This window comes from Psammomys obesus, unplaced genomic scaffold, assembly GCF_907164565.1.
Source record: "Psammomys obesus unplaced genomic scaffold, mPsaObe1.curated_primary_1811, whole genome shotgun sequence".
In the NCBI taxonomy this organism is placed as follows: domain Eukaryota; kingdom Metazoa; phylum Chordata; class Mammalia; order Rodentia; family Muridae; genus Psammomys; species Psammomys obesus.
In genome coordinates, this window is record NW_026596034.1 from 23399871 (window position 1) to 23427837 (window position 27967).

Here is a 27967-nt window from a genome sequence, read left to right on the forward strand (position 1 = left end):
GCATGTGTGGAATGGCACCCACGGACTACAAAGTAGCTTCCTATCAGCACAACAGCATCCTGTGGCAGCTTGATCCTCATGTGTGCTGCCTGATCTGAATACACGTTGCAATTGACCAGCTGTGGAAACTTGAGAGAAGCAAGACTTTAATAATGAAGAATGCTACAAGTAGGAACACTTCATTCTCATATTTAAAAAAAGGTTACAGAAAACACTGTACTGAAATTTTTGTTTTGCTAAAAAGACAGTCTTTAAGGGTGTCTGAGGGACAGCAAGCACAACACAGTACAAAAGGAGAAGGGCATGTCAGATTTCAGGGCAAGGCATGAACAAAGCAGGACTAGGGAAATGTAGAAGCAACGTTTCACAGAGGGCGAGTTAGGCGTTGCATCCAACAACTCATGTTTGTAAGCTTCTGAAGTTCAGCAAAAGGAAGGGCTCCAAGAATGGGGTGGGGTGTCTAAGCTTATCTACAATCACCATTTTACCAGAAAAAACAAAACAAAACAAAAAAAAAAAACCCACACTTGTTCAACCACACGAGAAGCTCGGAGGATGAACCTGCCATGTAGCCCAGCATCCATTAACGGGGGATGCCAGGGCAGTCAGGTCCAGGGCTGATGATGCGAGTGGCTGAACAGTTTTTAAAAGGAATCTGATTTCACAAGCACTGAAAATCTCTCCTGTGGGCTCAGCACACGGAGTTCCTTTGTACTTGAGTCGGAGGCCAACTCAGCGAGGATTAAGTTCGTCCTAGACAATGCTCACATCGCTGGTTTTGACAGGTCCCGGGATCACAGATGCTCCTAATGGATTCCATCATTTCTTAGAAGGGTCTATAGATTACTGGGGATTCAGATTGAAGCAAGCCACTAGAGGGAGACGCTAATGATATTCTGGCACTGCACAAGCCGCGTGCCTGTAGTCCCTGCCGCAGACATGCGGCAGACCCGGCTTCGCTTCTTGGCTTCATGATCTCCGACAACAGCGATGGGGGTGTACCCAGGCTCTCCCAGTACAGAAAGAGGCGCCCTCAATTCTCACCTCAGTCCAGCTTCTGAGAAAGATATCACAGCTCTTTTGACTCCTGTGGAAATGAACACCTTTCTCAGTTCATGCCAAGCCTTTTCATGGTCCGCCAGCGATCTTTAATCATCACAGCTGTTCGGTTAATAAAGGGGTAATTTTTAGAAATGGCAACCCAGTTTCCTTCCCCATATTTCTGCACTCCGGCCTTCACCCACTCGCTCTCTTCTATGGTCCACTTCTGCAAAACAAAACCAAACAACTTGTCAAAACTTGTTGCCACTTACCTCTTTTCCAACATACTGAGCAAATCAAACCCAAAAATCCTATGAGCAGGGCTGGAGAGATGGCTCAGAGGTTAAGAGCACTGGCTGATCTTCCAGAGGTCCTGAGTTCAGTTCCCAGCAACCACATGGTGGCTCACAACCATCTATAATGAAAATTGGTGCCCTCTTCTGGTGTACATGCAGGCAGAACATTGTATACATAATAAAATAAATAAATCTTAAAAAAAAAAAAATCCTATGAGCATACTCTGAAGCCAACAGCTGTTTACAACAGGTATAAGCTGAATGTGGTGACACAGCACGCCTTAATCCCAGTACACGGGAGGCAGAGACAGGTGGATCTCTGTTTCAAGGACATAGAGCTACAGAGAGAGCCACTGTCTAAAAACAAAAACAACAAAACAAAGATCGGATAAACAGCAAACAAACACTATAGTATCCAGATAGTAATCAATGTTCTGACATGTCATTTTTTTTAAATAAATTCATTTGTTTTATTTATTTATTTGCTTTTTTATGTGTATGAGTGCTCCTCTGCATGTACACCTGCATGCCAGAAGAGGACATCAGATCTCAGTATAGATGGTTGTGAGTCACTATGTGGTTGCTGGGAATTAAACTCAGGACCTCTGGTAGAGCAGACAGTGCTCTTATCCACTGAGCCATCTCTCCAGCCTGATAGTCACTCCTGTGGGGCTGGAGGGATGACTCAATGGTTATGAGCGTTTGCTGTTCTTGGCAGAGGACCTTGGTTTGGTTTCCTGCACTTGCATGGTGGATCACAACCATCTGTAAACTCTAGTTTAAGGAGGTCTGATATCCTCCTCTGGCTTCCTGGGCACTAGTGGTACACAGACATACATGCAGGCAAAACACTCACACACAGAAAAAAAACCTCAAATCCAGTATTTGAACTTAGTTGGAACTGTCTTAGGAGTTATTTTTACTAGGTGCATGAGTAATTTTTGCCTGAGAAAGAGGACTTGTTTTAGTAGTTCTTACAAAACTGACAGAAAGTCTTAAGGGCTGGAGAGCTCAGACCACGGTTAGGAGAGTGCACAGGCTGTCCTTCAACAACAGCTGGCTCCACTCCCAGCACCCACATGGCAACTGTAACTCCAGTTTCTAGTGACCCAATGCTTTTCTAGCCTCTGCAAGCACCAGGCGGGCACTCGGAACACAGGCGTACCCAGTTTTGGTTTCCAGCACCAGTAGAGGAGGCTCTTAACCATCCGTAACTCCAACTTTGGGTATCTAACACAATCTTCTGGATTCCATGGCTACTGCACTCACATACATAAGCCCACATAAAATAAAAAATAAAATCTTACTGGTAGATAAAACATTCACACATAGAGTTTTTAAAAATTACCTGCTTTCTTGTTAAACTGGATGACTTGTCCTCAACTGGTGCTGTTGGAGAACATGAAAAGTACACATAGCTTGAGTTTACATAAAGAAAACAAAGTATCCCTGAAAAGAAAACTTGGTTTAAATTTCCCAGGTTCTGAAGGCTGAGAATGCAGCACTGTAACAGAATAACCATCTAGTTTGAAAAGGCTGAGTTTGATCCCTAGAACAGCAAAAGGAGCAAAAAACACATAAACCAACCAACCAAACAAAAAAGCCCAAAAAACCAAATTTTACTACTGTTGAAAATAAAAAGAACATCACTAAAGGGTAACTTCTTTCTGTTCTTTGCCACCATCACCTAAGCTCTGAGAATCTGTATAGAAAAATGCTTTACAAACAGGCTTCATTTATATTTATTTGTTTGGAGTTTTGTTTGTTTCATTGTTTTGTTCTTTGAGACAGAGTTTCTCTGTGGAGCCCTGGCTGTCCGGGAACTCACTCTGTAGACCAGGCTGGCCGCAAACTCACTTAGAAATCAGCCTGCCTCTGCCTCCTGAATGCTAGGATTACAGGTGTGCGCCACAACCACCAAGTTCCAATAAATTATGATCAAACACAAGACTTCAAGCTCTTGGGGATGAAGAGATGGCTCAGTGGTTAAGAGAACTGAGTGCTCTTCCAGAGGACCTGGGTTCAATTCCCAGCACCCACATGGCAACTCACAACTGTCTGTAATTCTAAGATCTGACACCCTCACACACATGTACATGCAGGCTAAACACCAGTGCACATAAAAGACTTCAAACTCTTTACCAAAACCATTATTTTCTATCCACTGAGGGCCTACTACACTTAAAATTTTAATATAGGGCTCAGCAGTAGTGTGTTTGCCTAACAAACACAGAGCTTAAATTCCATGCCCCAAATCTCAAAATAAAAATTTAGGCCTGGAGAGATGGGCCGTATCTTTGAGAAGACTCAAGGCTGGTTTTCAGTCCCTCTATCAGGTGGCTCTCAATCATTTGTAACTCCAACCCTGGGGATCTGACACTCTCTTCTGAATTCCATGGGCACTGCAGTCACATGCACAAGTCCACATACATACACAGAATCAAAACGAAAATCTTAAAAGAACCTACTACATATGTGTATATATCACACATAACCCCTTGATAATAATCACTTTACTGTTTTCTGCTAACAATTTAAAAGCCTTGGGGGCTGGTGAGACAGCTCAGTGGGTAAAAATGGATGTGACCAGTGGTGGGATTACTGCATGCCAGTAATCCCAGCTCTCAGGGAGGCAGGGGCAGGAGGATCTTTGCGAATTTGAGGCCAGCCTGGTTTACAAAGTGAGTCCAGGACAGTCAAGCCTACACGGAGAAACCCTGTCTCCAAACAACAACAACAACAACAGGAGTGTGTGTGATCACTTCTGACTGCCTGGGGCTAATCCCTGGACCCACATGGCAGAAGAAAACTGATTCCCCAAGTTGTCTTCTGACCTCCATACACAGCCCATGGCATGTGTATGTACAAATAAATGTAATTTATTCATTTTTCCTTTTCTTTCTTTCTTTTTTTTCTGAGACAGGATCTCAGACTGGCCTGAACTCAGAAAGAACCTCCAGTCCTGCCATAAGAGTGCTTGGCTTAAAGCCATGTGTCACCATGACCAGCCAGTCTCTAGGAAAATACTGAAAACCTTTTTTATCCTAGTATTCAGGAGACAGAGGCAGGTGGATCTCTGTGAGTTTGAGGCCAGTCTGTTCTATAGAGTGAGTTTCAGGATTGGCAGGGCTACACAGAGAAACCCTGTCTCAAAACACAAAAATCACTTTGTATATGTGTGTGGGCACACTCAAGATAAGGCTTGTGTGCGGAGGTCAGAGAATGAGCTGTGAGAGCTGGTGCTCTCCTTCCACTCTGTCGCTCTGAGGACTGAACTGGGGTCAACTGGCTTGACAACAGGTGCCTTTTCCCAGCGTCATTTTGGGACCCTCATGGAGGGTACTTTTTAAGGACAAGACCTTTGGAATTGGGAAAGAATTACTGTTGCCATTACAAATCTTTACAACTTTCCAAATGAAGATTTAGCTCTTATCTATTTCTATTACAATGTAAAATATGAGCTGGGGGGGGGGCCCTCATAGCTTTAATCCCAGCACTCAGGACAGGCAGGCAGAGCTTTGAGTTTGAGTTCGAGGCCAGCCTGGTCTACAGAACAAGTTCAAGGACAGCCAGGGCTACACAGAGAAAGTCTGTCTTGAAAAAACAAACCAAAAAGCAAAAAGCAAAATATACAGTGGAAAAGATTCTAATGCAAATGCAAAAGAGCTGTAGAAGCAATTACAGAGAACTACAGTGTCTGTCTTATACATGCATGCACAGGCAGGGTAAGAGATCTTTCCCTTTCACTTGGACGGAGGATGTGTGTAGTAGCTCAGGACACACACTAAAGAGCCTTTTATTTAAGGAGGGGCCAGGAAGATGGCTCAGCAGGGAAAGGCACCTGCTGCTAAGTCTCATGACCTGAATTTGATCTCTGGAACCCACATGGTGGTAGAGAACAGACCTGAAAGTTGGCCTGACTCCTACATGCATTGTGCTACCTCCCTGCCCCGAACATAAATACAGAAATACAATGTCGTTGATTTTTTTTTTTTTAATACAGGAGACCTAGCACTCAGGAGACAGAGGCAGGTAAGTTCAAGTCTATCTATAGACTTCCTCGTCTACATTTAGTTTCAGGCCGGCCAGGGCTACATAGTGAGGCCCTGACTCCAAAATAAACAAACAAAAGGGAAAAACAGTGTGATGAGTGAATCCTAGGTGAATCCTAATCTCAGAGCTTTGGAAGCGGAGGAAGGAGGCTCAGGAGTTCAAGCCAGCATGGACTACATGAGACTCTGTCTCCTCACTCTAATGCCATCAAGGAAAAAAAAGGAAAAAGAAATACAGGGGACCAAATATGAAATCCTGATGATTTCACGCCTGTGATCCCAGCACCTGGGAGGCTGAGGCAAGAGGAACCTGAAATTAAGGCTAGCCTGCGCTACACAGCAAGATCCTGTTAGCAATAAAACAAAACTCTAATTCTTGATGATTCAAAATGGCATCATATACTTATATTTAAGTGGGCGGCAGACACTTCTGGAACACAAACACAACAGTACCATGCATCACACGTGAAAAACATCCACAGGAGGGCAGGGAGACTCTGAGGCTTACCCGGAACTTCAAACAGCTCATCCTCTTCCATCCACACTTCCTTCTCTTCAAGCCCGTTACGGCTGTCCCACTTGCCTTTGGATATTCTATGGGAGAACAATGAAGATGAGCCATGAAACACTCCCTTCACGCCAAACTCTTGGCTCACTTTCGGCACGTGAGTACTCAGGACTCACTCCACAATGTTCAAATTCACCATCATTTTCCGGGGCTGGCCAGGCTATATGTGAACATAGGCCATAGGTCAAGTGTCAAACTGGACACTGTGTAAGTATATTACCTTATTGCCATCTCCCTCAGAACTGCTTTATCTCCTCAGTTAGGTTTTGGACGGGGCTGTACTGAGTACATGCTGGCCGGGAGCTCTCAATCCTCCTGCCCCTCCTTTCTGAGTGTTGGGATTACAGGAATGTGTCAACATACCTAGTCATTTGGGCTCCTTCAAATGTCTTGGCATTTCTCTGACTTGGAAGGAGCAAACCCTTCCCTGCCCCTCAGGGCCATGCTCTGTGCTCCTACATTCCCCCTAACTTTGGCAGGCTCCCTATTCTGGGAGTTAAGCTCAAGATACCCTTCATCAGTATTACACCAGCCTCTTCTCCCAGACAACCTCATAAAAGCATACTGACTGGGCACAACAGCCCATACTTGTAACAGTACTTGGGAGACTAAGACAGGGAAATCACAAATTCAAAGCCAGCCTGAAATACATAAGCTGGACTATTTAAACAACAGCAAATCAGCACAGTTCTCTGTGGGCTCTGAATCCAGCCATTTCCTACCTTGTGTCTACAACACCCTACATTTATAGCAGTTACTCTCAAGCTTCCTCTTGTGATGACACTTTAATACAGCCCCTTATGCTGTGGTGATCCCTGACCACAAAATTATTGTTGTTGCTACTTCATAACTCTCATTCTGCTGGTTAGGAATTGTAAATATCCGATATACAACCCCTGTGAAAGGGCCATTGAACCCCCAAAGGGTCGGAAGCCATAGGTTGAGAACCGCTGACCTACAGCGGCCCAGGCTACTTCTTATTACCTCTGACTTACCCTGACTTATTACCTCTGTCTGGGAGTCCCTCCCCGGCTCGGGAAGCTTCAGTACCATAAAAATCAATCCTTCTCCTCCGTGACAGGGTTCTACTGCCCAGGCTGGCCTTGTATGTGCTGTATCATCAAAGACCTGGAGCTTCTGACCCTCCTACCTCCACCCAAGTGCTCTAACGGCATGTGTCACCAGCTCTTCTGTGGTGCTGAGGACCAAACCAAGGGCTTCATACCTGCTAGGCCACTCTACCAACTACACTACAGCCCGTCCTGAAGCTACTGATCCCAACGCGGGGGGCCTCTGCAGACCTACAGCTGCACGCCTGCGTATGCTAACAAAGCCAGTCAACGTCCTCCCACCCCTCTGTAAGTTTCCTGAGAAACTACCTGACCAAGCAGCTCAGACAAATGGTAGACAATGTACTCTGTGCTTAATCTGGATTAGATCTTGAGAATAGTTCACTTGAAACAAATGACAAACATTTACAATCGGTCTTTCTTTTCAGTTTTACTATGGATCACTATTTACAGACGGACAGGTGACAGTTAGGATGCTGAATTCTCTGCTTTTCCAGTCATGAGCCTGGATCTTGGTTCCCCGCCGGCCACCATTTCCCGAGCTGCTGCCCTGCTCTCTCTGTAGTTTCTGAATGCTCAGCACCGCCCTCTGCACAAACGTTTTAGTAGGGATTGCCTGGGGCCTAAGTGCCTGTATAGAGTGTCCCACTGACTGCTGTCTGCATCTCTTGTGTGGAAGAGACTGAGAATAGAGTCCTCCTAGTATCAGGTGGCTGTGAAGCCCAAGGCAAGTCGGGCCATTTTTTGATTCTTATGCTTTCTCCTCACTGGTTAAACTTCATGAACGCTGTGGTCTAGCAGGGACTTGTCAACCAGCTTGGGGCTGCTGGGTTTGGTCGGTGAGGTTTCAGTCCCTCCCCTCTTTCCAAATAAACAAAACAACTTTCTGCTGACCTATATATGCTAGGGGATGCCATCCCTTCACTACAAGGTCCGAGAATCCCTTTTACTTGATCAATAAACTCTTAGCAAGTATCTGTGTACAGGTGCTGAGGGGGACAGAAAAATCTAGGCATTACAGTCTTACCTGCCAGGCAACCTGCCTAACTGCCTCTCCTTGCTGGGTCTTTCTGCTCCTGGCTTTCAAGCCCTCTGTGCTTACCTGCAGCTGTCACTGGCTTACCTCGCCCTCAGTGGTCCCTCACAGGCCCGGGAGCATACACCTTACAAAAATCATCTGTAGCACCTGTAATCCCAGCACTCTGAGGGGCAGAGGCAGATGGATCTGTGAGTTCAAGGCCAGCCTGGACTACTAAGTGAGTCCAGGACAGCCAGGGCTACACTGAGAAACCCTGTCTCAACAAATCAATCAACCAAACTAATCTGTAACTGTGACTCTCAGTTTGAGAAACTGCCTACCTGACCAGAAGACTACGATGCACTCAAGACATGGCCCAAAAACCTATACCTGCCCCTCCTTTCTGTGTTGTATTCTCCCAGTTACTAATGACAGGCTTTCCATGCCCGCATGTAAGCAGCCATTCTGCCAGAATTCCTCTCCATAATATACTTGCTACCTTGCTACTCTTTCAAGGCTAGCCTAACATTTGCTCTTCTAAAGGATGTACTCCACCCAAGACTTGTCTAAGCAGGCTTGGGAACTCCTGCCAAGCCCAGGGACCTCACACACTTCCTCAGGCTGTCTCACCAGACAGTTCAGCCTTGCAAGCCATACCTTCTCTGTGATCGAAGCAGCCACGGGCAGTCCTACCTGCTGGATGTGGCTATGTCCCATTAAACTCTATTGACCGAAAAAGGTAGCAGGTAGATTGTTGTCAACTCTTGCTGCAGAGTACCCATCAGACTTTGTACCCTGGACATATGACAGCGCTGGGTTTATCTGCAACCTTCACACGTACTCCCAATTTACGAACCTACTGGCATCCTGTATGCTCTTGCTTCTTCACCTGCTTACTGGGGCAGTATCTACACTTCACAGGTTTCCTGTGAAGAATAAATGGGTCATGTACCAAGTGAGGACGAGGTGTGTAGAGCTGGCAGTGACTTGCTTCTGAATTCAAGAGCGGTGCACATGGTTCAAATCTGTGCCCAAGGAAACCATCTTATCACACGCCATTGCCTGTCACAGTGCATCAGAACACGGTCTCTGAAAATCACAGCACAAAGCAGTGTGTAGAGATGGCAATGGCCTTGGGAGCTCACTGAGGCAGATGTCGTATAGCAGGGGCAGCCATACAAGAGTTCATGGGGGAGGTAAGAGTTAAGAGAGGCAACTGGGTCTGTGGCCCCAGCTGCTATGTCAGTATCCTGTAGCTTAAGACCCTGAAAACCCATGTTCGCTCCTTTCAGTTGTGTGATATCAGGTGAGCTAGTAACTTTTCTGAGCCTCCCTCATCTATAGACTAGTGCTACCACCACCTCACGGAGTGAGCACTGGAGATTCCGTAAGATAACATACGGAAGTGCTTGAGGCCAGTACACACTTAAGTTTCCCTCCCCTTCGAAGCACCAATGGAATTCTGACAGGCAACAATGGGGGAATGACAGTCCACTGTGGGAATGAGAGGAAGTGAATATACAGCAGAGAAACAAACAGTTCACAGAGAGCAAGCAAACCAATGCCTGGAGGGTGAGTCCACACAGGCCCCAGAGGTGAGCTAAACTCAAAATCTGGGTTGGGAGTCACAGTGGAAAATCAAATGAATAGAATTAACTTATTCTAGCCCCACAGCAGCTATGGAAACAGGGAAGATTAGTAAATCATGACTGGATTTGCTGAGTACTGAGTACTCACTGGTCAGGTATAATGAGGCCCAACTACACAAATTTCACAGTAAGACTAAGTCATTAGACACTGACATGGACAGGCAGAAGGCTCAGAAACCTTTCCTTATGCATGCCCTAGGGCAGTGCCAGGCAGCCTACAGTGGGCTTGGGAACTGGCAGGGACTGCCATATTGTCATTCCCTGTTCCAGTCTCATTCTAGCAGTCTGAGCAAGCCTTTGTGGAGAGTAACTCAGCTGAAGTACACTTCATTCACGGAAGTAAAACCAGGCCCAACCAGGATGGCCAACCAGCCCCAAAACTGCTACAAAGAAGGTCTTCATACTTGGGATTCTTCTCCCCTGTGTGGGGTTGGTTGAGAGCTCTGGGCTTGGACGGTGATGCGGACATGGCCTCCGGGGAGGAGTTGAGGCCTGGGCTGGGCTCAGTATTCTGGCTGTCCTCCTCCAAAACCAATCTGCTTATTGTCATGCGATTGTTCTTGGGCTGTAGTTCTGAGCCTCCCTCACCCTCAGCAGGAGCTGAGCTTTCATTTTCATCTTTCCTGGGTCTCTTGTTTTTGTGGGTTGGTGATGATGGGGATGCTAGATTAGAAAGTACCAGATCTTTCTGGTCCAGTTTTGCAAAAGCTGCCTCTGAGTCTTGTGCTGTAGACAGAGCTTTGAAAGCTGCCTTCAGAGTCCTGATTCCGATGGTGGTTGGAGTGTTCCGAGGCTGTCTGCAAATAAAGCACACACAGGAGAGTCAGTCTCCCCAGTGTGGAAGCATGGCCAAGTAGGCAGGACTTCTGCAAAGTATGCGGCCTCAAACAGAGGGCTCTTCAAACTCTCCATCAAAATAAAACAAACAAAAACAAAAAATGGGTAAGAGACGGGCTGCTTTCCGTAAAGAGCTGTTGCTTACAAAAGCCTTCTTAAATGAGCACAAATCTAAGTTGTAGCAAGTTTAAATTCTAAACAAGGGAACCTTATAGAAACCAAGGTCAATGCTATTCACCCTTTTAGTCTGTATGATCAAAGCAATGTTTTCCATCGTGTTACAACTCTGAGTAGTTCCTGCCATCCTCACATCTGCCTGGACGGCCAGCTAATAACGCTATAGTCTCACTGTGAAATCTCTATTCTTTCAGCCATCCTACTCCAACCCTCATTTGAGAAGCAACTTAAGTGTTCTATACCCACCATACACTTAGGAACAGTCTTGAGAATTCTGAGGGAGCGGTGTGCCAAGTGGTCTGGGAGTAATGAGATTGAGTTTGGTTTTAAGACAGAAGGTTTCTCTGTGTAGCTGTGGTTGTCCTGGACTTGCTTTGTAGATCAGGCTAGCCTTGAACTCACAGAGATCTGCCTGCATCTGCCTCCCCAAGGACTCAGATTAAAGGTGTGTACCACCATGCCTGGGTTGAGACTGAATTTTAGAAAAATTTTATAGATCTTTTACAGTAAAAGTCTGTCAGGAAAGGGCAAACCAGCAGCCTGAAGGCCAGTCTCCCTGACAAGCACTGTTTGCCATACGCAGAGTTGCTTTCTAAAATCAACATTCAAAAGTTGAGAATCTAGCTCAGTGGTTAAGAACGCTTGCTGCCTGTGCAGAGAACCCAAACTCTACAGCACCTACCTCAGGTGGCTCATCATCAGCTGCGTATAATTCAAATCCCTCTCATGCATACAGTTAAAACAGAAAACAAATCTGCTTAAAACTGGAGAAATCTAACCACAAAAAGAACATCTTACATGCAAAATTCGAACTCATTTTGGAATGCTTAGACACTCTTCACAAAGTAGCAACTACCAAAATGAAAAAACCCTGCCTCTCCTTTCTAGTGTCCTGCTTTGGAATGTCTTTAGGAGCCATTTGGTGCTATGATTCAGATATGGTTTCAGTGAGTTACATGATGACATTTAACTCCTGCTTGAAGATAGGGCCCCCGTAAGCGACTAGGATTAGAAAAGGCCAACAGGACAGCGCCCCCAAGATTAATGACCAATGTGCTCAAGACTGGTTGAAAGATACAGAGAGAGAGAGAGAGACAGAGAGACAGAGAAAGGGAGGAAGGGAAGGAGGGAGAAGAAGACTTCTTCCCCTTCCCTCTTTCACCATCAATTGGCATGTCAGCAAGGCCACATATGGGTACTCAAATCTCTAGTACTGTGAGATACTTTTGTGTAAACTTTTGTGTTAAGTTACCAGACATGAGATCCCGACTTGTCTTCTCTCCTTCCTTCTCTTTGACACCTGCAACTAGTTCTTTTCATTTGTTTGTTTGTTTTTGAGACTGGGTCTCACTATATAGCCCAGGCTGGCTTCTAACTCAGAGCCTCTTGCTTCTGTCTTCCAAATGCTGGGATTAAAGCTATGTGCCACCAGAGGCAGGCAATCTCTGAGTTCAAGGCCAGTCTGATCTACAGAGTAAGTTGCAAGATAGCCAGGACTACAGAGAAACCCCGCCTCGAACCCCTCCTCCCACCAAAAAAAAAAAAAAAAAAAAAAAAAAGCCATGTACCACCATGACCAGCTCTGACTCATTTATCTGAACACTGTTTCCTGAGTGAATTAAAAACTAGCCATCCCCCCAGGTGTGGTGGTTCACACTGCAGTCCTAGCACATGGGAAGCTGAAGGAGTACTGCTGGGTTCTTAGCCAGCCTAGGCTACAACGTGAGACCCTGTCTCCATAAAATGAAAGGAGTGCTGAGTTACAGGTGAGACAGAGAAATAAAACCAGAACTTTGGGGAAGTGTTAATCAGGACCTTCTCTCATAGACCCCGACAGCTAATCTCATTTTCCTAGGCCCCACTCTCTGCCTCTCAGAGTGTGGTATGCCAATAACCTGATAAGTTACTCAGCAAGTCCATTCTCCAAGAGAAACTGATCTTGCTAAATGTTTCCCCCACAATCACAAAGGACATCCTCACCTTGGAGGCTCTCTAAGTGGTTTTTCCACATGCTCTGGGACTGGGTGCTTTTCTTCCTTTGCTGTACTTGAAGCAGCAGATTCAGATTTCAAGTTCTTTTTGGCCATCTGGGAAAAGAAGGGTGTTTTCAGGAAGAGGAAGCCACAGGTGTTTATCTAGTGTTTGCTTCTTTCATCAAGAACATATTTAACATGTAAGCAACGCATTTACAAATCCAGTCCAGGCACTGGCTGGCGGGCACAGCATGATGGGGTAACCCTCAAACTCCCCTTCCTTATCTTGAAACAGAACAACAGAACCATCACAGCAACACCTCCACAGGTGACTAGTTAGATTAGGAGAACTTTCTTGCACTGTACCTTTGTCCTTCCAACCTCAGACCTAATCCAGCTTCTAGTTCCCAAGTCTCTTTTGGAGTTAAATATAAAAGTTAAAACTTCTTCCCCTACTTCTCTTTAAAAAAAATTTTTTTTTTAAATTTTCACATGTATGTGCTTGCGCTTGCCTAAGTACATATGTACCACATTTCCACAGGGGCCAGAAGAGGGCATGATATTCCTTGGAAATGGAGTTACAGGTGGCTGTGAGCCATCTGGTAGGCACTGGGAATCTTGAGCTCTGCAAGAGCTCTTAACCTCAGGGCTCTCCTTTTCTTTTTTGAGACAGAGTTTTGTATGGCCCCAAACTGGACAGATAGACCTGGCTAGCCTTGGACTTGCTATGATTTTCCAGGTGCTGGCATAGGGGTGTGCCATAATACCAGGCTCAAACATTTTTTTCAAAATTTAGGCCACCTGACAATGAGAATGATTTTTAGTTTGTGTCTATATTAACTCTATCCCCACAAATGTTTTGTCTTTCTTACTGACTATTTGAAAATCATTAGCAATACTACACAGGAAGCCCTTGGCAAGCCATTCTTACCCTAACTCTATTCAGCCATCTCCTTCCTGCTTTAAGTTCAGATACAACTGTGACATGGTGACTTAAGAGATGAGATCTATCCTTATGTAAGGAGCAGAAGAGTTTCCAGTTACCCAAAATGCAAAGGAATGAAACACACTTAGACCAAAGGGTCAACATCCAGGTACTTCCTGGCTACCTATCCTAAATACCTGCTTTACAAGTGATCTGAGGGGGTTAGAGAGATGGCTCAGAGGTTAAGAGCACTGTCTACTCTTCCAGAGGTCCTGAGTTCATTTCCAAGCAACCACATGGCTCGCAACCATCTATACAGGGATCTGATGCCCTCTTCTGGCAGGCAGGTGTACGTTCATCTACATAAAACAAGCAAACAAATCTTAAAAAAAAAAGGGACCTAAGATTTGTCGAGCAGCTGACAGGATCATCAACACCACCCTAACATTCAGCAGATCCACCATTACAACAGGCTATTTTAACATTATCAAAATCTTGGGTCCCCTACTCCTTTCTCTTTTTTTGTGGTGTTAAGAGCCTTTTACATAATAGGCCAAGTGTTTTAATATTAAGCTACATCTCTAGCCATGAGGTTCTTGAGATAGGGGCTTACATATAGCCCAGGCTAGCCCCAAAACTCATAATCCTTCTGCCTTACTGTACAGAGCAATGGTATGTATCACCATGCAATCTGAGTCCAACTAAAGATTATCTTCATTAGACCAGTGCAGCACAGTGGCCCACACCTTTAACCCCAACACTCAGGAGACAGAGACAGATGGTAAGTTTACAGTTTTCCAGGCTAGCCAGGGATACACAGTGAGAACCTATCTCAAAAGGGACGGAGGTAAGGCAAGAGAATAGCTCAGCAGTTAAGAGCACTGGATGCTCTTGTAGAGAACCCAAATTTGATTCTCAGCACCCACATGGTGGCTCACAACAGTCATTAACTCCAGCAGTCCCGGGGGATCTGACGGCTTCCGGCCTTCACAAACACCACACATTAGTAGTGCACAGGCATCTGTGCAGGCAAAACACAGGTACACCAAATTAAAAAAAGAAAAGAAAAAAGTCACCTGTTTCTGGCTCCTCTCGAAGATAGCATACTTCTAGTCTTTCCTTCTCTCATTACCAACCCCCACCATTCCACATATAACAGCCCAGACTTCATTGCCTGTGGCAACACTGTGGACTATAGGAGAACGCGCTACTTTAATTGCAAGATTGGTCACACGTGAAAGAATGTAAAACGCAGGTGAGAAACACCAGGTATATTCTGTCTGCCAAAGGCAGAAGCTTACCGTGAGCATCTAACAGGCATTCAGAAAGGTAGAGTGTATAATCTAGTCTCTGTCACACAATTCTTTTCACTTCTAAATTTCTATTACCCACTCCTGCTCAAAGACACAAACATGGTCATGGGAATGAAAGAGAGGCAGAGAGGCACACCGTGAGGAGGTAGGGCTCCGTGTCATCCAGGTGGCTTTCCAGGAAGCGCAGCATCTTCTGCTGGAAGGTCTCATAGGAAAAGTTCTGGATAACAGGGTGGGCCAAGTTCTTTTCCCGGATAATGTTCAGGAGATCAGTTCGTAGCTTCTACAGAAAAGATTGACGTTCAAAACAGGAGAAAGGAGAACAGTAAACATCAGGGCTGAGCTGCAAAAGAATACCACCACAACATCTGCAACGCTGCCAGACAACTCAAAGCGCTGCTTCATCAGCCACAATGGGTTACTCTGCAGCTCGTCACAAACAAGGGACAAAGCAGCTCTATTACGTGTTAATACAAGATCCCTTGCTAGTGTTAAGAGAAGTGTTCAAATATCAGTGTGTAGATCTGTCTGCATCCTGTATGCAGATGGAATGCAAAAAGGGTTCATATGTGCACAACCAAAAGACTTGCTTGTAGATGGCACCTCTGAAAGAATAAGTAACAGTGGCTGCCTCTGAGAGCAGCAGCGTAGGTGAAGGCTAAAGACAAGGGCATTTTCATTCAACTTGTTTGTTAATCCTGGCTTTCTCACACCTTAAGCTCTATTCTTATATTTTTACGTGTGTGTGCGCGCGCACATGTGTGCATTTGTGTACGTGTGTGCGTGTGCCTGTGTGTCTACCTTTGTGTAATAGCACAAACGTAGAGGTTTGAGGACAAGCAGGTATTGAGTCTTGGGGATGGAACTCAGGTTCCTAGGCTTGTGGTCAAGAACCTTTATGATTTCACAGGCCCTTATGCTACCTTTTGAATTTTGTACTATATACATGTTAGCTCTTCAAAAATCAAGGGGATTTTGCCAGGTGTGGCGGTACGTAACTAAAACTAGAGAGGCACGGGCAGCAAATGGATGTTAGTTTGAGAGCACCTCAATCTACACAGTTCAATAATAGATACGTAAGAGAAGCCCTGCCTTAAAACAGCAAAAAGGCATAGACTGTGGGCTTGTTTGGTGCCAGGGTTCACATCCAGCATGTTAGGCAAATGCCCCACCTTAAGCAACATTCCCCAGCCTAAAATTTAAGTTTATAAAATAATACAAGTTGGGGGAAGGGAACCCAACTGAGGATGTAGCTCAAAATGACTCCCACACTTCTGACAGGAAGTAGAGATGTTAAGTCCTTCCCAAAGAGCTTTCCAGTCTCCAGGGCTAACATTCATAGAGACAGGGCTAGAATCTCATATTTTCTGTGGAATATCTGGTACCAATTACTTAAATGTTCTATCACAAAGCCGACAGAACAAGTGGTTTGTGAAATCTAAGACTTGAAAAGCCAGTGTCAGAGTCACCTTAAGTATGAAAAGCAAGGTGTGAGACATGTTTCAAGACAGTCCCACTGTGTAGCCTCGGCTAGCCCTGAACTCGCTTTAGCCCAAGGCAATCCCCAAACTTGTAATTGTTGCCTCAGCTCTCAGAGGCTGGGATCACAGACAAGATGTTGGGCATTTAAAGGTGAATACATACATACATATGAGAGAAAGAGAGAAAATCTCACTCTGTGGTTCTGCTGGCCTGGAACACACTATGAAAAACAGGCTGGCTTTGAAAAGATCTGCCGGCATCACCTCCCCGAGGGCTTGAGGTAATGGTGTGTCCTACCACACCTGGGATAGATGACATCCTTAACAAAGAACCCACCTTTACTACGCCACAAAAGGCAGTGAGATGTTAAGTCACAGGAATAAAAATGTATCATATATACCTGAGTTGTGGGGTCCTTGGACATGTATTTTTTCAAAATTTTTGAAGCCTTTTCAAATTCTTTGTTTTTGATGCAAATAATGACAGCCTATAAAAGGAAGTAAAAGTTTTGTAATAACAGATGTCATTAAAATATCAAATATCGAAACATACTCTAAAAAGCTAAATCTTAAAGCTACGTACAACTGTTTTCACACTGTATCAAATTCCTGTACTTAAAAAGCTAACGTTACTGTCAAGCGCTTTGAGCAACCATAGGTGTAGTTTTTTGTTGTTGTTAATGCCTGAGAAAGCAAAATTGGATCCCCTGGATTAAAGACTCTTAGCCAGTCTGAGCTGGACTGCCTAAGGAAAGACAAAACAGACAGGAGTTATTAGAGCCCCAAACTTTCAGGTCTACAGAACAACTGATTGCAATCTTTTTTGGGTAAAAGAGCTTTGAAGCAGGGGTGATGCTCGGCAAGAGAACATATAACGTGGGGCCAGAACAAACAAGAGATGTGCTGGCCACAGCGTTCTGCTAGTTCTATTCGGGGAGGGGCTGAGGCCAAGTCTGCAGAATGAGAAAAAAGCATTATATCACAAACACCAGCTAGCCATTCTAGCTAGAGTGTACAGGGAATCACTGAGATTGGCAACTAGTCTCACCCACAACAGCAAATAAAAACGACCAAGAGCCAGGCAGGACCTCAGCCACAGAGGGAAAGAGGTTTCTGTAAAGAAGCTCTAGAGAATCTCCTCAGCGAAAGGTGACAGCGGCTGGACAACTGAGACTTCTAGCACAGCACTAAGCACAGTCCCCAGGGTACAGAAAACTGGCATCAAACGCTCCCGAACAAGGATGCATGACTGTAAATTCTTAGAAGATGCAAAGCCAATCATCTTTTCAGATGACCATGCTTACTTATTCATTTTCAGCAGAAATATTACTCTTACTTTCTTAACACAGCTTTTATAAAACGCATGACTGTAAATTCTTAGAAGATGCAAAGCCAATCATCTTTTCAGATGACCATGCTTACTTATTCATTTTCAGCAGAAATATTACTCTTACTTTCTTAACACAGCTTTTATAAAACACATTATATAACAGTTTTGTTTTGTTTATAAAACATCAATTCTATTAGATTCAACTGCATTTAACTTGCACACAGAGAAACTATTCAGGGCATATGGCACGAAATGCTAACACACCCAGAACTTCTGGATCCAGGAGAATACAAACCAATATCTCCCCCCACTCCTACTTTCTAAACTCTTATTTTTGCTACTTTGTCTTTGCTTTTTTCAGACAGAGTACCATCACCTAAGTCTCAGTCCTCCTGCCTCAGCCTCCCAAGAACTGATATCACTCACTACTAGGCTGAACTCCAGCATCAGCTGTATTAAGGCTGCTTTTTCACTCTGCACAATGTCCATCTGTGTTGCCGCACGGTCAGAGTTCTGTTTTCTTGCTGTTGAGCACTATTATATTGTTTGGGATATATTATAGTTTATCCATTTATCCACCCAAGAACATGTGGGTGGGTCACAGTTTTTGATCATTATGAACAGAGATGCTAAAACAGGTTTTGTGTGAATGATTCTTCAACTCTGAGGTAAATATGCAGGAGTGGAATTCTTGGGAGTATATAATGTTTAACAGGGTGAGCAGTAGCCAAACTGTTATGGCACAGCGTAGGTGTACTACTTAGCATTTCTCTCTCTCTCTTTTTGAAAAGATTTTATGTCTACAGAGTTCTGCCTGCTTGTACACCTGCTTGGCAGAAGAGGGCACCAGATCTCATTATAGATGGTTGTGAGCTACCACGTGGTTGTTGGGAATTGAACTCAAGCCCTTTGGAGAAGCAGTCAGTGTTCTTAACCTCTGAGCCATCTCTCCAACCCCCTACTTTATTTTTTTAAAGATGTTCTTATTTATTTATCTATTTGTTTATTTGTTGATGTATGTTTTCCTACATATACATATGTGCTCCATGCGTATACCTGGTGCTTGTGGAGACCAGAAAAAGGTGTTGAATCATCTAAGACTGGACCTACACCTATCTTCTAACCCTAGTGATTTACTAACATTTTAAACAGTAAAACTCTATTCTCTTGTTTTTGTTTCTTTTTGAGATAGGATATTATGGTGGCTCACAATATGTGTAACTCCAGTTCTAGGGGATCTGACACCCTCACGCAGACAGATGTGGAGGCAAAATACCAATGCACATAAAGGAACAACAACAAAAACAAACTAAAAAGAACCTAAAATTAAATACTTTACCAAACCCCCAAGCAAGCATTAACCAGGCATAGTAGTACATGTCTTGAATCACAGCAGGTGGATCCGAGTTCAAAGCCTAAGTCCCAGGCTGGAGCTACATGGTTTCAAACAAACAAAACAAACCCAACCAATTAAAGCACTTCAGCCCACTGTGATAGTTCATACCTGTAATCTTAGAACTTGGGCTATAGACACTGTTGTCTCAGGGAAAAGAAGGTACCTAGGTTTAGACATACACACATACATATGTAAGTCCCTTGTCAGATATGACTTGCAACTATTCTCTTCCAGTTCTGTGAATGTTCTTGAACATGAACTTTCAGTTCTATGAATGTTTCCCTCAGAACAAAAGTTTTAAATTTTGAAGCCCCATGTATCAATTTTTCCTCTTGAGGACTTTTAAAACAGCTTAAGTTATTTTTATTCATGTATATGAGTATTTTGCTTATTTGTAAGTAGATACAGATAGTTGTGAATAACCACATGGGCACTAAATCAAACCAGGGTCCTCTGCAAGAACAAGTGCTTTTGACTAAACCATCCCTCAGCATCCCCCAATTTCTTTTTGTCCAGGTAAGAGTCCCTTATAACCCAGGCTGTCCTTGAACTCTTAACCTTCCTGCCTCCACTCCTACATGCTGGGATGCTGGACGTGAATACTAAACTGAACTTCAAGCACTAGCTAATATGGTTTTTTAATATTTTCTCCAAGAAGATTCATGGTTTTAAGTTGTGTGTGGTAATACTTTAATCTCAGCACTTGGGAGGCGGGCATTTGAGGCCAACCCACAATAGGATGTCCAGGACAGCCAGGGTTTCAGTGATCCTGTCTCAAAAAAGCAAAAACACCACCAACAGAAAGTTCCATGGATTTATTTAGAATTTGTGATCTATTCTGAATTATTTTTTGGTATGAAATGTTTAAGGTAATGCTTCATTTTTTAATACCGACATTCCACTGGTTCAACAGAAATTGCTGAAGACTGTCCTTTTTCATTTAATATATTTAGTGATTGAACGGCCATATTGTCAAAAACCTATCGGTCATGTATGTGTGGTAAGGGCTCTACACACACGAGGCAACCATTCTAGCACTCCCTCACTACCCCCAGCTCCAGTGTCTCTGCTGCTCCACTCATCTCTGTCTGTTTTTATCTTTTGTTCTGGTTACTTCAGTTCATTTGCCTTTTCTTGTATGTAAAATCAGTGGCTGAGAATGTAATATGAGCTAAAATAGCTACAAAGAACAAACATCTTAGGGACACTAAACCTTCCAACAGCCAGATGTGGTGTTTCTGGCCTTTAATCCCAGCAGGCAGATCTCTGTGAGTTCCAGGCCAGCCTGGTCTACACAGTGAGTTCCTGGACAGCCAGAAACAGCTATATAGGGAGACCCTGTCTCTGTCTCCCTTATAGACACACACACAAAACTCATGGGCATGGTATGATTTTAAAGGTTTTCATTCTTTCATCCTGGTTTTGGTGCCTGAGCTTTGCCAGTATCACTGCTTGGCATAGCTGCCACCAGGCCAGTAATGCCTAGGGGCCAGAACAGGAGAGAAAGGAAAATAAAAATTGGATTTTTCTCCCATCATCTTCAACTCATGGGAAAGCTCCCAAGGCCAGAGAGAGGTCTTTGGAAGCTCCTTCTGTTTGCACCTGCAGTATATGCCCAGGTGTTCATGCTGCCTTTACTGGAATCCATTCTAGATAGCACAGCAGAAAGACTCCATAGCAGCCTGGCAGAACTTCAAATTCTGGTCTTCTTCACCTGCCTCACCAGTCACATATCTGAACCTTCAATAGCTGTTCTGCACTGTGCATCAACAGGGAGAAAGTCTCCGTGCTCTACATGCCCAGAACAAGAACACAGGCCACCTATGTTTAACTTCTCAGACTGGGCAGGAAATAGGAACACTGAATTTCAAATATGAAATTAAAAGCCTGTCACTAAGTTTATACTGAGAGCCTGACTTTATATGTTAATTTCCTGGAGTTGTCAGAAACAAGTATAATTCCTTCTCTCTTGTATTTATTAAGGTTCTTAGATTGTAAGCCCTATGAATAGTCTCTGGTTAATATGGCATTACAAGCAGACTTTAAAACAGGTAAGCACCTATTCTGAACAGAGGGAGGCCTAAAAATGACAGAAATAAAAACATAAAGCAGCAGAAAAAAATAGCAGCTGGGAGTGGTGGCACACATCTTTGATCCCAGCACTGGGAGACGGGCAGGCAGATCTTGATTTCAAGGCCAGCCTGGTCTACAGAAGATTTTCTCTTTCCTGCCTTCCTCCCCCCCCCCCCCCCCATTTTCTTTCTTTTTTAAAGACAGAGTCTCTGGCATTCACTATGCAGACTAGGCTGGCCTACATCTCTGGTCAATCCTTCCGCCTCAGGGATTAGAGGTCTGTGTGGCTTCATAGAAAGAATGTTTAAACAGCCTTTCAAAAAACAGTTGTTGTTATTCTTTGACTTCAAACTTTTTCTTGGGTGTTGGCACTTGTACATGGCAGCTAAGTGACCTGCTATGGAACTATACCACTGGCCCCTGATTTCAAACACCCTTTCCTTATTTAGTGTGTATGTGTGTATAAACGTATATGTGTGTCTGTGTCATGGTGCTCATGTGAAGGCCAGAGGACAACATGTCCTAGTTTTCCTCTCCTTCCACCATGCACTGCTAGAGCTGGGGTATCAAGCTCCGGCTGTCAGCTTGGCAGCAAGTGTCCTTACCCGCTGAACCACCTCTCTCTCTTTAAAGAAAGGGTGTCATTAAATTTACCTTGCTGAGCTGGGCATGGTGGTGCACACCTTCAATCCCAGCACTTAGGGAGGCAGAGGCAGGCAATCGCTATAAGTTTGAGGCCAGCCTGGTCTACAGAGTGGGTTCCAGGACTGCCAGGACTACACAGAGAAACCTTGTCTCATGCCACAACCCCCAAAAAATATTTTATGTGGATATTTTGCCTGCAGAATGTCTGTGCACCTAAGAGAGTATCAGATCCCCTGGGACAGGGGTGACAGCAGACTGTAGGGCAATCATGTGGATATTAGGACTAGAACTAGGGTTCTCTGGAAGAAAAGCCAGTGCTCTTAACTACTGAACCATTTTTCCGGCCCAACAAACAAACTGAACAATCTCTTTTCCCTCAGACACAGTTTCACCACGGAGAGGAGGCTGGCACCTGCCACATTAGTGCTGGGATTGAATATATGCACTACCATGCCTGGCTCAGATTTTCTCAGCCACATTAATATCCACTGGTCTTGGCAATCAAGATGGCTCCATGGGTAAAGAAGTTTGCTGTACAAACCTGAAGATCTCAATCCACTCCCCACACCCCATGTAAAGGTGGAAGGAGAGAAAGACTTCACAAAGTTGTCCTCTGATCACCCTACAAACCCTGCACATGCGCACACACAGACATACTAACAAAAACTTTTCAAAAGACACTGGTCATTTTTAGGCATTGCACCTGGCATGAGGACAATTCACCAAAGCCCTAGCCACTCCACTCATCACTGCTGTGGGGCTCATTGCAAGCCAATACGCTGACACAGTCTCGACAGCGCCTTGGCATTGTTATGAAACATGTTCTCTGAAATCTCTTAACATGAATTGAGACGTTCTAACTTAATGTACTTGTTCAATTCTTCCTTTCTGAATTACCTACAATCTTTCTTCCATTGTACTCGTGGCAGAATCACTCAATCAAACCCAGAGCTCTCAGAGACTGTTGGTCTCCTCTCCCCATTCTGAGGCCACCATGCCCTCCCAGCATTCACACTGGGAATCTGAGCTTCCGTTTCACACTTGAATAACAAACACGCAACTGCTGAACCATTGCACAGACCCTCTTAAAATTTTTTAAATTATTTGTTTATTCTTAGAGCACAGACTGGTGTTTTGCCTGCATGCATGTCTGTGTGAGGATGTCAGATCCCCTGGAATTGGAACTATGGACAGTTGTAAGCAGCATGCAGGTGCTGGGAACTGAACCTCTGGAAGCGCGCCCAGTGCTCTTAATTGCTGAGCCATCTCTCTGGCCCTCCCAGACCCGACTTTAATACTTTTTGTTTGATTGTTTTTCAAGACAGGGTCTCCCATGTAGCCCTGGCCATCCTGGAACTAGCTCTACTATAGGCCAGGCCAACCTCACACTCAGAAACCCGCCATCTTCTGCCTCCGAAGCTGGGACAAAAGGTGTGCGCCATCTTCTCCCAACATATTTTAAAATAAATTTTTGTGCTGAGTGTGACAGTGAATGCCTTTAATCCTTGTGAGGCTCAGAAGCGAAAGGTGGATCTCTTAGTTCCAGACCAGGCTGCTCTAAATAGCAAGTTCTAGATCAGCCAAGGCTATATAGCGAGACCCTGTCTCAAAATATGAATTATTGTAATAATTTACAAAGCTTAAATGAACCTAGGCACCCCATAGAATCTGCTAAGATGACTGTAGACACTAAATAAGAAATTCGGAAAGTGTCATTTCATGGCAAGGGGATCAAAGCAGCTGTGACCCAGGCTCTCCAGTAGTCCTCTGTGACTGTTCCATGTGTACAAGACCCCATGACTGGCCTACAGTGTGACACATGCGTACAAGACCCCACAACTGGCCTACAGTGACACATGCGTACAAGACCCCACGACTGGCCTACAGTGTGACACATGCGTACAAGACCCCACGACTGGCCTACAGTAACACATGCGTATAAGACCCCACGGCTGGCCTACAGTGAAAGACTCCACGGCTGGCCTACAGTGACACAGTCCCACCTGAGTCCTGCTAGTAGGCACATCAGAGTGTGGATCAGATCTTTCAGACTCGAGACAGGTTTTCTCACCAGCTGAGTCTCAGCCCCCTGGGTACTGGGATTTCAAAAAAACATCAACATTCCCAGCACCAGCTGAGTCTCAAAATGCCCGCAACTGTGTTTATTTCTGCAGTTCTGAAGTTTGAATCCAGGGCCTCTCACATGCTGGGCACAGAGACTACCACTAATGCACAGCACCAGGAACTCTAGCTGACAGCTTGACTACAACCTTCTTTAAGGAATCCCAGGCAAGAACCACTCAGGCAGGCTGCTAGCTTCCTGACCTTTGGCAGCTGAAAGCTAACAGTCCCTGTTTTAAGCTGCTAAGTCTTAAAGTAACTTACTATCTTGAAATGACAAACACAGTAAGGGCTAGGAACGCAGCTCAGTAGTAGAGTTTGCCTAGCATGTGAGGCCCTGTGTTCAATAATTTTATTTTCTGAAAGGGTAGTATGTGCACATAATATAAAATTCAAAAGGCATAACAAGAGAAAATTCCTTTATCTTTGAACTCTGCCTAGCACCATTAAAACAAACAAATAAACCTGGTCTACAGGAGAAAAGAAAAAAAAAAAAAAAGTCAGCCAGGCATGGTAGTTAGCACCCCTGTAATCTCAGTCCTCTGGAAACAAAGGCAAGAGGTATGTAACAGCAAGTTCCAGGTCACCCAGGAATACACAGTGAGACTGTCTCCCCTTCCTCCCTGTAAACCACCAACAATATAGTGTGTAGAAGACATAGCCTGGTAGGCCAAAAGCACACAAAGTCAACGGAAGAAAATGGCTAACTGTGCATGGGTGTTTTATCCGCATACATGTCTGGGCACTACATACGTGCCTGGTGCTCCAGAGGCCTTGGGACTAGAGTTACTGCTGTGAGACTCCATTTAGGTGGTGAGAAATGAACCTGGGTTCTTTGAAGGAGCAGCCAGAGCTCTTAACCAATGATCCATCACTCCTGACCCAGATGTTTAGTTTTTGCTGGCAGACATTACAAACCAAAGTTTAAAACATGAACTTAATAACTTAGCTGGTTGTGGTGTAAACCTGCAATCCCAGCACTCGGGAGGCTGGTGAGGCAAGCAGACTGAGATTGAGGACACTCTGTATATAGTAAGACGCTATTTCAAAACAATCCCCCCCAATCAGCAAAAGCAGGAAGAGAACCATGTGCTTATGTAATAAAATTATGTGCACATGCCTAAAGAGACTCCTCTACAAGACAGGCCAGATGACAAATCTATAGTCCTTGTTTCTAAAGGAGTTAGATAAATTACTCTGAACAGGTAACATTTCTTCCAGAGCTGTTCTCAGAGTATCCCTGGGTTTCTCCTCCATCGCTATGACTTTTCTGGCATTTCCCCCCAATACAACCCGACTTACCTATATTAAAAACCTACAGTGGGCTTATTCCTCCTTGAACAGAGTAATAATTATCCAAGCATTCTTTGTAAGAATAACCAGTAGTTCCTGCTCCAGGTCTGTACCCAAAACATACCGGATTTTTTTTAAATGTATATTTGTACCCTGTATACAGCCAATGTCTTTCTTGTGAAACAGGGTTTCCTCCCTCTACTCTCCTCCCCCTCTAAGACCTTGCCCTTTTCAGGAGCTCTCTTTTCTTCTGTTATCCTTACATTTCCTTCACCCAGGCAATTGAGAGCCATTTTCCACCCTTACCTATGCTTATGCCTCCAACCTCCAGCCTTGGTTACCGCAGAAGAAAAACCTACAGCCGCTGTTTTGTTTAAAGAGTTCTACTGAAGCCATCTGACAAAATGACAGCCTCCAATTTCTAGATACTCATTACCTCTGTTATTCTAGAATACTGTCTGTGCGATTCCTTTTTTCTAGTTGACTCTGATTCTACTCTGATCACAGGGAACATTCTTTTTTTTTGTTTTGTTTTTGACAGGGTTTCTCTGTGTAGCCTTGGCTATCCTGGACTCCCTTTCTAAACCAGGCTGGCCTCGAATTCAGGGTGATCCACCTGCCTCTGCTTCTACTCGTGGCTTGGGAATATTCTTTAAGTCCCTCTTTTAGCAGTCAAAGAGCTCAGTTCCAAACTTCCCAAGGTCCTAGCCATTCCTTCTGGCTTGTTATAGACAATGGTAACCAAACCCAGGACCAAAGATACTTGGGGACCTCTTCGCAGTGCTCCTGAATGGTACAGTAACGTTGAAAACAGCAGTCTTTGATGTCAACCCACTTCTCAGGCCACAAAGAAGACCAAAACCAGAGCAGAATACTCTCCAAGTGAGAAAGGGGACACTTAGGAAAAGATGACACATAACACGTTGCACGCGTACACTCCTGATCTCTCCCCACCCCTTTCCTCTACCCACACAGAAAAGATTCCACAATATGTCTTCAAATAGCCCTGATTTCGACTAGACAAAAAACTAACAAACAAAATATTAAACAGTGTCTTACAGCCTCCTTGACCAGTTTTCTACTGGATTCGACCACTGCTTCTGTCAGTGTAAATTCTGTTTTAATCATCTCCAGCACATTGATAGCTGATTCCAGGGGTGTGAGCTCTGCCTCCATATCAAAGGAACAGTCTAGGACAAAACACAGTTTCCACTTTAAGCTCTTTTCTATGGGAGGAGCAAACATGTCCAAAAAGTATATACATTTATCTATGGAAGCATGCAAACACCATTTAGACTCATGTGTATAAAAGGCCATGAACACCAGGCATTTAATCCCAGCGCTCAGGTAAGAGAGGCAGAGGTCAACCTGGTTTACACAGTAAGTTTGGACAGCAAGGGCTATGTAGAGAGAGCCTGTCTTAAGAGAAACACACACAAAAAACTATAAAAGGCCCATGCAAACCCAGTAAAACGTGCATTTATTCTGTTTATGGACTGTGATATGGTCCAAATTTAAACCAACCAAATTTCTTTCTTGTTTCTTTCCAAAGACAGCGTTTCTCCGTGTAGCCTCGGCAATCTAGTAACTTGCTCTGTAGAGCCGCCTGCTTCTGCAAGCACCACCACACCCAAATTCAAATCAACACATTTCAAGTGTCTATCTGTCAATACTTTTCGACACAGATGAATTATAACATACACACTGGCCTCTAAAATTCAGAGTAACACGTCTTCCTCAGAAACCCATGGTCAACACTGAAAACTGTTATGGGGTTGGGGGTGTTGACACTCTACTATGGGGAGGAAGAGGGCAAAGAATGTGTTCCTTATTGCCACAACTCACTTTCAGCAACAAAACAGCTGTGCAATTAACAGGTGGGAGAAAAACAAAAGAAAAGAAAACAAAAGCCACATAAAACCAGTCAAAGAACTTTAACTGGAGGAAACTAAAATTAAAAGAATTCAACCGCCGCCGAAGGGGGAAAAAAAAAAAAGACCTCCGTGGTAGAAACAGCAGTGAACTTTAACCCGGAATCTTTCAGCCCCGAACCTTAAGTTTGAAAATAACAAAACCCTACGTAAGTAATCCCAGAAAAGAACACAAAAAATAGCCGTACCTAAATTTTCCCCTTCTTCAATGCGCGACAAACACTGCATTACCCGCAGCAACCGGGACACCGTATGCTCCTTCCCCAAGGGCCTGACAAGCAACGCTGGGAAAACAGACATGGTTGACTCCGCGAGCCCCGGACCCCAAGCCATGCCCCCGCGGCCCTTCCTCCTCCCCGCGGTCCGCGCCGGCCCTCACCCTGCATGATGTCCCGGATCTGCCTGAAGTCCCGGTACCGGCTACTCCGAAAGGCCCGCAGCGCCTCGTGGAAGTAGAACTTGAGCACCCAGCGGTTGACCGCCTCCTCCAGCCGCGCTTCCCCCGCGCCCCGCTCCGCCGCGCCTCCCAGCCCCGGCTCGTGCCGCCCCCGTCGAGCCCGCCCGCCGCTGCGCGAAGCCCGCCGGCCCGCCGCCCGCCCGCCGCCGTCGCTGCTCCCGCCTCCTCCCGCCATCGTGTCCGACCGCCGCGCGCCCTCCCCGCCCTCCCGGCTGGGCCGTTTCCTTGGCTGTGACGCCATCGGGTCACGCACAACGCCCGGGCCGGAAGCAGGGCCCGCCGCGCCGGCTCCCGCAGCCATGATTCCGACGGGGTTCCAAG

At 44.9% G+C, this 27967-nt stretch overlaps 1 protein-coding gene across 2 annotated transcripts; it reads right to left on the bottom strand.

The window, feature by feature from the left end:
* Positions 1–124: 124 nt before the first annotated feature.
* On the bottom strand, positions 125–27954 carry Terf2 (telomeric repeat binding factor 2). Of its 2 annotated transcripts, XM_055621113.1 has the most exons (10): positions 27569–27954; positions 27378–27473; positions 26318–26448; positions 16802–16888; positions 15056–15202; positions 12689–12795; positions 10099–10491; positions 5898–5983; positions 2686–2726; positions 125–1267 (listed from the first exon to the last, which is right to left on the bottom strand). In XM_055621113.1, exons 1-10 carry the CDS (start codon positions 27945–27947, stop codon positions 1109–1111), a joined length of 1626 nt encoding a protein of 541 aa, XP_055477088.1. In that variant the 5' UTR covers positions 27948–27954; the 3' UTR covers positions 125–1108. The 2 variants fall into 2 exon arrangements, 1 of the variants encoding a protein (XP_055477088.1); XR_008721716.1 differs by lacking the exons at positions 125–1267; positions 2686–2726 and having other exon boundaries at positions 5935–5983; positions 8998–10491.
* Positions 27955–27967: the final 13 nt, after the last annotated feature.